The sequence below is a fragment of the Coccinella septempunctata genome, chromosome 9 (genome assembly GCF_907165205.1).
Source record: "Coccinella septempunctata chromosome 9, icCocSept1.1, whole genome shotgun sequence".
NCBI lineage: Eukaryota > Metazoa > Arthropoda > Insecta > Coleoptera > Coccinellidae > Coccinella > Coccinella septempunctata.
This window is the reverse complement of record NC_058197.1, coordinates 1,697,335-1,708,140: the sequence shown is the minus strand read 5'-3', so window position 1 is coordinate 1,708,140 and position 10,806 is coordinate 1,697,335. Positions and strand designations below refer to the sequence as shown.

Below are 10,806 nucleotides of genomic sequence, written 5' to 3'. Positions count from 1 at the left end.
TTATTATTATTATTATTATAATTACTCCACCAGAAATAATGCAACATTGTATATTCCACACCATACAACATCTAAATATGAGACTTCCCCGGTGTATCGGGCCATAACATTGTACAATCACCTGTCTAACACTGTTAAGTTGCTCAATAAAATGAAATTAAAAAAAAAACATCAAATGTATCTTGCTTTAAAAAAGGTACTACAGTATTAAGGAGTCTCTGGATGATAAGGATATCATTGTAGAATGAGTTCCTGAAAGTTAATTTTTCCAATTCAATTTTGACTTGTCCTAAACATTGTGAATGTCTTAAGGGATCAATAAATATTATTATTATTTCAAAAGAATATATTTATATATATGGCAGGAAGACTTCGATCGATAGCCATTTGATGATTTTGTATTATCAATAAAGTTAATTTCTCTCTCTCTCTCTATTTATATATATGTCTAAAAATGGTAATGAACCCCGATTTTCTACCTATACCATGAACTGGATTTTTTTGTGATACCGGTTGAACAACGGTACTGTTTCATTTACTTTATCTTTTGATATAGTTGTTATAGAGTCATCAACATGAAATTTGAAAGAAGGTATCACAAATGTAAGTTGGTTCATCATTGTGTGACTAGATCGTTCATCACAAGAGCGGCCACTTAGGGATTATCACCATCGAACACAAAAGAAATCTACTCGAAGAGGAAATCTAGCAGCTTCAAAAAAGTCGTTCTATCCATTATTGGAGGCGGCATTTTTCCTATTTGGTTTTCTTTTCGAATGTGATTTGGTGCGGGCGAGATTGATATCATTGTGGCAATATTTTGTCAGGTTGTGAAAAATATCAATAACAATAACGGTTATTTATAAATAATACTTTTCATTTTAATTATCTAGACGTGCTCTTTCATGAATTTGTGTACATATTTCAAAGCCAAGAGTCGATCCTCAATACATTTTCTGTAAATACATCAGCACCGAATATGATCCTTTCATCACCTGGAAGGAAATTACTGAATTAAGCCATGTCATAATTATTGGTCAGTATGAAACAATTGAGAAATCATTTCAGTTCAATAATGTGAAGATATTTAGCGAAAAGATCTAATTAAAAATTACATAAAATGAAATGGAAAATAATGAATCGAATTTATAGTTCCTTCGAACAGCTAACTGAAATAAAAGAAAAACTACCAATGAACCAATCGAAAACGATTCCTTTGAATTTTGATAAATAAACCCTATTCTTTTAGGAATTGAATTCTTTTTGATCTTTTTATATAGCTCAGTTTAAAGGTAACACCATGCCATCCAAATTACAATTTTTATCCATCCTCTTCGATGAGCTCCCAAAATTCACGTTTCGACAAAAAAAAGCAAACCGGTACATTTGGGTTGGAAAAAAGAAGGCATGTCGTAGTCGGAAACTTATTCGACCAGTTTCCAAAAATATCATAAATAAATCAGACAAGAAATAAAAGTTTGACTTTTTTGTTTTTTTCCATATTTTTTTCTCTTTCATCTCATTCCATACACGAACTATTTCAATGCTACGTTTATTTTCTTCAATTTGATTAATTTCGTCTTCAATTTTCATTCATTTCCTGAACACTTTAGTAGTACACTTTAAACGAGTGATTCCTACATGTCCTCTTCAAGGATATTTTTAGCCGATTATCGTTTTTCTGAAACCTGATAGGTATACATCAACGACATAGAAATATATAGACCTATATATTGTGAATGAATAGCTAAGATTTCAAAAGTAATAACGAGATGGGCAACTGTACGATACTCGCTTTCTTGCGCCAGAGCCCAAAGATATTAATACTTTTGCCATAGCCACATTTTGAACATAGTCAAAATGTGCTTTATTCCTGAAAACTGCTCGAAAAACATAGATCAAAACGAAGTAGGTGATTCGATAACAATGCAAATAAGGAAAAAAATTTACAACAGTCAAGAGGCGTATGGTTTCGAAGGTATTCATTCGGTTACCGATTCTTTTTTGAGTTGGGTTACTAATTTCAAAATTATTTAATGAGTAATATAAAATTCAATACACCCCTCTCGTTTTTTTTCTTTCTTTTTTGTTTTCAGATTATTCTTCGTCAACCAGCATAGTAGAAAGAATGGGAAGAAGTTTTTGGATTTTGTCATATGAAGAAGATGTCCTTCAATTTCAATTATTTTCAGCTTATTCTTTACACAAATACATCATCATTACACTTATACGGGCAAACAGAGAGTTTTTTCTGAGGTTTTTATCTCTGTTTTTTTCATGTATCATACGTAGATATGTATGGTACCCCGTTGACATTTTTCCTCTGCTTACACTGAGATCTGGAACGAGAAACAGGTTTTTAGGATCTGTCTCTTGTTCCATTTCTTTACACCCGTTATTTTCAGATTGTAAAAGTTTTCAACACTCTTTTTCAAAAGAATATATATATATATATATATATATATATATATATATATATATATATATATATATATATATATATATATATATATATATATATATATATATATATATATATTTGTCCAATAGATGTTTCCAGTCCCGATACGTTTTTAAGGCGACCTGAGACCCACATGATCCGAATGTTTCTTTCGAGTATATATGATGAAATAACGTTAATGAGAATTATAACTCCTTAGGCACACTTAGAGGGGAAAAGAATTCCTTCATTTGAAAAAGTAGCATAATCGATAATATTTTCCAAACCCGAGACATTGCACCAACTTTACAATCCCACATATACTCCAGCGGTAAATATGGCCAACGTTCACGATCCCGGCGCTGTTGCCAGTTTGACGGGACTGGAGCCGACAATTTCGATGTAGAAAATGACGCGAAAAAGTAGGTGTTACGGTAGAAATTCATATATGTGTGAGTTTGTTGAGCAAGAAGTATTTTCTCAATATTCTCATGAAGCAAATTCCTTTTTAACAGATTCTTCTGAAATTTTGATCCATTAATAACATAACCTTGGGAGGCCTGTATACATAAAATGATTGTAATAAAATATGAAAAATAAATTTTTAGCTTCCTTCTGAAATCTACAAGGGGTTCCTGAAATTCGTGCAAGTACTCCAACTATCATAAAAATGAGACAAAAATCAACAAAATTTATTAAAACACTGTTGACAAAAATTGAGATCTAGAGAGCGAAATATGAATTGTTTTAATATTCCAGAGCTACACTCATCACACCTAATTCAATGTGTTCAGTTTTATCATATCATCCTGTATGTCGAATTGAAAATAATTGTTTCACTTTTCAAGAAGTCCATGCCAAGCCCAGAATTCCTCCTCTAATGTATTTTCCAAATTGAAATAAAAAAAAAGAAAAATCTAATTAATTCCTATAAGTATCGCGTCAATGAATAGGTATGAGATGTGAAATATTCCATAACAAGCTTTAAAACGACCAGAATAATCGTAATAGCTTTCCTCGATAGGTACAATCATTCGTTAATGCGAAACACTGAAATGAAATAACACAAACAAAAATGAAAAAATTGATTACTGACGTTCAAATTCCGTCAATATTATTTTGAAAGTTTTGCGAAATGAGAACCGTTTGTTTGTTCACATCTGTCACGTTGAATTCTCCGATGAGATAAAGCCTTTCGATCCATTTTGCCATTGTTTCTTAATAGATCACAAAAATTCATCATTCAATTGGTTTCTCGTCGTCTGGATATCCTCCTCATAAACCTCCTTAAATTTTACCCACAAAGAATTGTATAGAAGGTTCAGATCTGGTAATATATAAGGTCATGGTTCCCAGTTGGGCCTCCTGGACCAATTCATTTAATTGGATAGGTATTGTCCAGGCCATTCCTTACTTTGAAAATGTGTTTCTCCGATTTTTATGCCCTGTGGCATGCCAGGAGAAATATTTTGTGGAAAGTTAATATTATACAAATGCAAAGGACTAAGGTAGATGATTCCTCGATGAAAATAAGCAGGGGTAGTTCCTATGAATTTTTTTCGAAATGGACCTCCCATCCAAGATACAGCCTTTGGAAGGCGATGACGAGTTTATAGTTTTTGATTTTTTTACGGGTTCTAAAAAACACTGAGTCATAAAACTATACATAATATGAAGCACTAAGTATATATTATTACTCACACAATTTGTTAGATCTCATAATTTCATTATTAAGGGTCGAACATAACCCTTTATGATTTTCCTTCAAAAATTGTTTTCGTGGGATAGATATTCAAAAAACAAAATTCTCTTATGGATTCCTATTCGATTCGGGAGAAAAAATCGCCTGCAAAGTTTCGATACATTCGATACTTTCTCGGAAGAAATATAAACTTGCAATCAAGTCTGATTACTGTTCATTCCATATCGAAGTAAAAGTATTCCATAGAATGAATATTCTGAAATATTGTATGTCTATGACGGGTGATAAAGATGTTCTATGAATCTTTCTGAAGGTTAAATTACTAATTTCCGGAAGAAAATTATATCCCTAATATTTTAATTTAACAAATTGAAATTTCTTTCGATTAATGAGCATAATTGACAACAGTACTTTTCATTTTATTTCAGATACAATAACGCAAAACTATAATAAATGTTCAAAATGACTACCTCTCGCTAAAATATATGCATCAACTCTCTGTCTCGTAGAACTTCGTATTCTTTCGAATATCCCGGTAGTATTTCTTATGGTTTCACACGATGATACTATTTGATCTCTGGAGTATTAAACGCATGATCTTCAGTGAACTGAGCATCGTCATTACTGCAGATTCTCATATACAAAGAAGGTTTGTGATGTGGCCATACAATTTGAAAAATTCAAGGTTGAATATTATCTCCAAGTTCTAAACACTCTACATACTGCATGTGGGGAGCAAACTCTTGTATACTGCGTTTTGCAATTGAATACTGTTGAAAAATTAATTTTCGACTGTAAAGGTTGAAATCTAATTGATTATTGGTTTATACAGCGTGTCTCCTTTTAAAAGGGACAAACTTCATGATGAGATCATACAAGTGATTTGGAACGAAAAATGTCATATAACATATAATCGAAATGTTATCGGTTATTCTTTAATATAACATTTTTTGATTTCACGAAATATTCCAAGTTTTTCTAATGGTATCAATCACACTACAGTTATCTCGTAGCCTAATTAAATTTGTCCAAATATCTGGAAACAGCAATAAATCTGCTACATGATGAGAATTCGTGTGTACGAAAAAATTTCTTATTGCGGGCTTGGTAAGGGGATGGGATGAATATCACGATTCTGAAGTGAACAAAATTAAGCCTATTTTTCCAATGGTTTTATCAATGAAAAATTATTAATTATGGATATGTTTTCTTTTCAACAAAAAATACTCCTTTTGGATTGCTTCCGAATGACATATAAGTTTTTATTCTTGCTGCTAGTCTTCTTTCATTATATTTATTTATTACGTAATGGTTTCCAGTAGAGGACAAGCCTATAAACTCGAAGGTAATAGATTACATACATGCATACATAAACTGTGTGGATAAACGAAAATGAAAGCAAAAAATACAAAACTGAAATATCATATACAAAAAAGAAAAAAAAATTAGATATAACACCACAGTTCCTCACAGAGAGGACTTCTACCTGTCATAACTGTTTTTGAAACCGTTTACCGAGGTCGATCGCACTACGCATTCAGGGCGACGGTTCCAGTTGTGAAATATACGTTGAAGGAGAAATTGTTAACATATGAATATAATAGCTAACAAGATAACAACGAAAAACTCGACACATTCCAAACCTTAATTTGATTGAATGATTGAATATTAAAATTATTCACATGGAAATCATGAATTTATCTGCAAAATCAAATAACCCAAATGAATAAACTAAATTTTAATGTTATAGATTTTATGAAAACATGTAAAGAAAAAAAATTACTACTAGCACTTATACTCGTAATAATTGCTCGAAATGTCCACCGCCTTGTTCAATACATTTTATAGATCGTTTTTGTAGTGAATCTGCAACCCTGCGCATTTCAGCATAACACAATGTTATTCTTTCGATCAGGACCTCTCGAGTCTGAACGCTAATTTAATAAACTTTTTCTTTCAAGGTGTTCCACGCATAAAAATCCAAAGGCGTAAGGTCGGAGCCTCTTTGTGGCCATCTTACGTTGACCCTCAACTCATGTTGAAAATGAGAAACCATGGTCGCATGGGAGTTTTCTCTTTTCCATACATGGGTTGAGGGTCAACGTGTGGTTGGCAGTCATGAGAGGTGAACTTTTCGGACGAGTAATATTTCCCGATCCGATTGATCCAAAGCATCTTGACAGACATATTGGAGAAAATGTCTGGTTTCAAATAAATGGCTGCCCAGCTTATAATAGCCGGAATGTACGGCACTAAATAAATCAATATTTTGGGGTGCAATGGATTGGAAGGTACAGTCAGGTAAGATGGCCAACAAGAAGCCCCGACCTTACGCTTTTGGATTTTTATGTCTGGAACACCTTGAAAGAAAAAGTTATCACAATATTTTGAATATTATAGAATCTGAGAGGTGTTATTGAATTCTTTTCGTATGCAAACTAGATTATCACACGTCCGCAAAACTATAAACGTCCGATGAAGTCAGGATCTTCGCCAAAAAAAAAATTAATTTTAACTTTACCCTACTCTACCCTCTGCCGTCAATAGTCAAACGTTCCTCGCAGATTCCTTTTAAATCGTTTCAGTCGTCACTGAAGGTATTTAATTTCAGTTTATCGCAACAGTTGCGAAATAATTTACTAGTTACGAGAAGTAAAAATTTCAAGACATAGATGAGTTCCAGAAAATGTCAATTTAAATGTCAAAATTTGAAAAATCACTATGGTCTTTTCCAGAATTATTGACATCCCAGTAGGTTTTTAAAGTCCAGAGGCTCATAACAGCGTTTCTGGTGTTGGAACCTGAAGATGGGATGCGATTAGTCATCCCGAAACCGGTAGTTCTTGTAGAATAAATTGGTGAGAGACAGTTTTTAGGTGTTTTTATTTATTTTGGTATATTATATCATCTGTTCATTTCAGCTCAAGCTAATTCAAATATCTATATTAAACTTATATTAGGTATCACATCACTCTGTAAATTAACTTGTACCTATAGGCGAAAACCAATCGTGTAACTGAAAGTCCTCTGAATTGATAATGATTTTTATGTGTATTTTTATAAATGATTAAATTGAAAGTTTGACTGAGGAATACCCTTCCACCTCCTGAACTGAAAATTTCCAATTGTTAGTTCGGGATACTCGAATAATTTCCAATATTTCATCTCTATGATTCAAACAAATATGAAGTTGCTGAAGAGATAGAGTTTTCAAGATAATAAGGACTTCATACTGAAAAAACCTTTTTATCACTTTGGTAGGAGTAAAAAATCTCCATTGCTTTTGTATATTGATCTTCTGAAAAATTTCTGGAAAAGAGCTCCTGTCAAGTCAACCAAATATAACTACAATGATGTTCAGGAAATTCGTAAATTCGTAAACACGGCAGAGGTCAAGTAGAGTGTGGTGAAAATACAATTTTTGTGCATAGGATCCTAAACGTGCCAGTGCTCCTGAAATTAGGTCGACTCACTTCACTTAATCGGGCTTGTATAAGTTTCCATACGTGTGCTATTATAGTTCGTATACGAAAAGAATCCAATAACACCACTTCAATTCAATTCAAAATATTGCCATTGAATATTTCTCATGACGACTGTTCATCATACCGGGATCGTATAAGTTTTCTTATAGTACATTTGAGGTGTATAAATCGAAAAGATGACAAAATAAACTCTCAAGCTCTTCAACTGCAGCGTTGCCAAATTTTCGGACTAGATGCGTTGGTCAACTATGCGGATTATATACATCAAGCTCATTTCGCTCGAAGCGCCCTCGCACTGGCCAAACCCTGAAGTTTTCTGTATATAATAACGAGTATAACCGACTTTTCAGACCCACCTGAAAATTCACCCCTAGCATCCCCTAACCCCCCTTATAACGATTCTATGGTCGAACGTTACCAGACCCGGAGCCGGGTCTGACAACGTCACTTTTGGACTGAAAAGTCGGTCGAGTATACCGTTTTGGGTCTGTATATGCGGTCGAACAAATCTATATATATATATATATATATATATATATATATATATATATATATATATATATATATATATATATATATATATATATATATATATATATATATATATATATATAATTAATTAAATAATTAATGCATTATTATAATGAGCAATCGAACATAGAAACATTCAGCAGCTACCCAAATAATTATTTTATTTGTATGTCGAATTGATTTTCGTAGTACCTAGCGGGTGAATTGAGAAGAGATGAATAGTGAAGGTTGCAGAAAAATTATGATCGTTAGAGTGTAATCAATATATCTATGTACTACAACTCCAGCTTCCACCAGCTCCACACATGCTTTAACAGATATTATAGGGAACGATATCAATGTGATTTACTCAAATTGTCACAACTCGAATATAATACCCCCTATGGACTCCTCGAATTGTTCGATCGGCCGCATAAATATCAACATTCCGATATGAACTTACAAAATTTATAAAGTGTCAAATTTGACCAGGCATCGATAGAAAATTTTTGCAATCAAGAATTCCCATTCAATTCAGAATGTGGTCGACAGAAAAATCTTGTAATCAACTCGTTTATTAATTGAGCAATTAATGATCTCGAACATTAATCGCCGTCATTAACAACCTAGTTGATCAAATAATTATTTCTAGACAATAAACTTCGCTGTATCTTGTATTTTCACACACAATTTATTAATTTTCATATTTTTCATCCCTTTGATACGGATTTTATCATCAAATTTTTATGAGGATCTGTTTCATCGTATAAATTGATATAACAAGCAGATATATTGAGAAGTGGAGCTTTCGAAGTCAGGTCTTGAAAATACACAGAATATACATGCGGTTCCGGTCAGATTATCAAGCTTAAATACGGACTGAAAACAAACCTCGTAGAAATAGGCGAAATTGATGGTTATAATTGGGGGACATTTTAATTGTAATGTAACTTGAACTTGTTTGTAGAATATTTTGAAAATGCTCATGGCCGTGGGATCCAAATCATACCAAGGATATTCATAAACTTGTTCCGCTAAGGAAATACTCTGAAAATAAAAACCGGGATTAATGAGGCTGCTGAAAAAAAAGATGGCTTTAATTTACCGCATTTTCCAGGCACTGTCCCTTCCAGCACGTCAGAGATTCGAATAAAAACCAAAATATCAACGTTGGTATTGCGTCACCCTTCTTTTCCTGCAAAAAGGAATAATTTGTTATGGATAAATCCGGAATCTGAGGATTATATTTCATTGTCAAACTGAAGGGATGAATTTATAGTTGGACTGTGCAAAATATGTTCAGAGAAAATTCTGGCAGATGGATCACTCAACAATGCAACTCGCATGTTTGTAGTTAATTGTAGTTTTTGCATATAGCGCCACAATGTTCATGATTTTAGCCAAGCATTTATTTCATCGGCAGCCGTGGATTTTGGAATGACCGGTAATGTTTGTCGAAAGTCACCGGACAATAGAATCCATGCGCCCCCAAAACATCTTGAATCATTGCACAAGTCTTTCATGGTCCGATCGAGTGCTTCTAACGCTCGTTTGTGGCCTATTCTGGATCATCCCAAATAATTATTTTACTTGCAGTCAGAACCTTTGCCACTGCTGAGTGCTTTGCGAAATTGCATGTTGGGTACTACTCAACTGTCTGCAGGTTTAACGGTAACTTAAACGCAGAATGAGCTGTTCTGCATCCCTCTAGCAAAGTGGCTGCTATCCCAGAAGAATCGACTGCTATCGTATCATAAACTCCCTTTTGTTGTGAATTTAATAGTGGTACATTTGTTTGTACTAATTGGTTCAAGGCATCTCCATCATACATACTCTCGAAGTAAGAAATTGAGAAGAAGCTTCTGATTGGACGACACCTTCAATGGCCGCCAAGCATGCGCAAAACTTCGAAGTGCCGGACGGTGGCCGTTGGCGTGTTTTAGGCGGATCGGCCACCGAATGCGAAGTTGCGCGAAGCTGAGCATTTTCAGTACTAATATAATCGTCAAGCTACGAATCGAGTGACGTAGCTCATCATTTAGCATTGAAAACTCTCAGCTTCGCTCAACTTCGCATTCGGTTGCCGATCTCCCTTAACGTTTCGCTCAATTATCATCCATTGAGCTAGTGTGCGTGTTGTGATTGTTTACAGAGGTTTTTTGTATAAGTGCATGAACATTATTGTTCAATAACCTTGACGTGATAGTACGACGTAAGTATTTTCTGATTCACGTACATGATACAGATTTAAAAGAAATTCTAATTTCGTATTTCAGACCTCTTGAATCATCCAATTCGAATAGTGATTGAAAGAATATTTGAATGGAATTAGAATTTATCTTGATGGTCGATTTATGCAGGTAAGTAGTCATTTATGAATATTTAATGTTATTGGTTAATGTATCGTTGCTAATATTATATTTTCACAACCGTTTAATTATTTTCCTTTTATGCTACTAATTCTTTAAATATGTCTGGCTCTATAGTTAAGTCTTCATCTCCTTTTAAGATTGTTTACTCTTGTCAATATCCTTCCTGAAGTATTGTCTTCAGAAGAAATTTGCCTGGTGAAAAAAATTAAAATGTCAGGATCACTTCAGATTTTCTGATTTCAATAATCCTAGGGAACCGAAGTAACTCAAATATCTATCAATTCCTAAACCCCCTGT

General features: G+C 33.5%; 1 protein-coding gene across 2 annotated transcripts in view; it reads right to left on the bottom strand.

Annotated features, from left to right (window-relative positions):
• Window positions 1-880: 880 nt before the first annotated feature.
• Window positions 881-10,806, bottom strand: part of LOC123320824 — a 31,192-nt gene continuing 21,266 nt past the window's right edge. Inside the window, exons 3-5 of one of the 2 annotated variants that reach the window (XM_044908264.1) lie at window positions 9,243-9,332; window positions 9,029-9,184; window positions 881-995 (exon numbers count right to left, since the gene is read on the bottom strand). In XM_044908264.1, the coding sequence (XP_044764199.1) occupies window positions 945-995; window positions 9,029-9,184; window positions 9,243-9,332 (297 nt within the window). In that variant the 3' untranslated portion in view covers window positions 881-944. Of the gene's footprint in view, window positions 996-9,028; window positions 9,185-9,242; window positions 9,475-10,806 lie in introns of those variants that run through there. The other variant, XM_044908263.1, reaches the window with a different exon arrangement.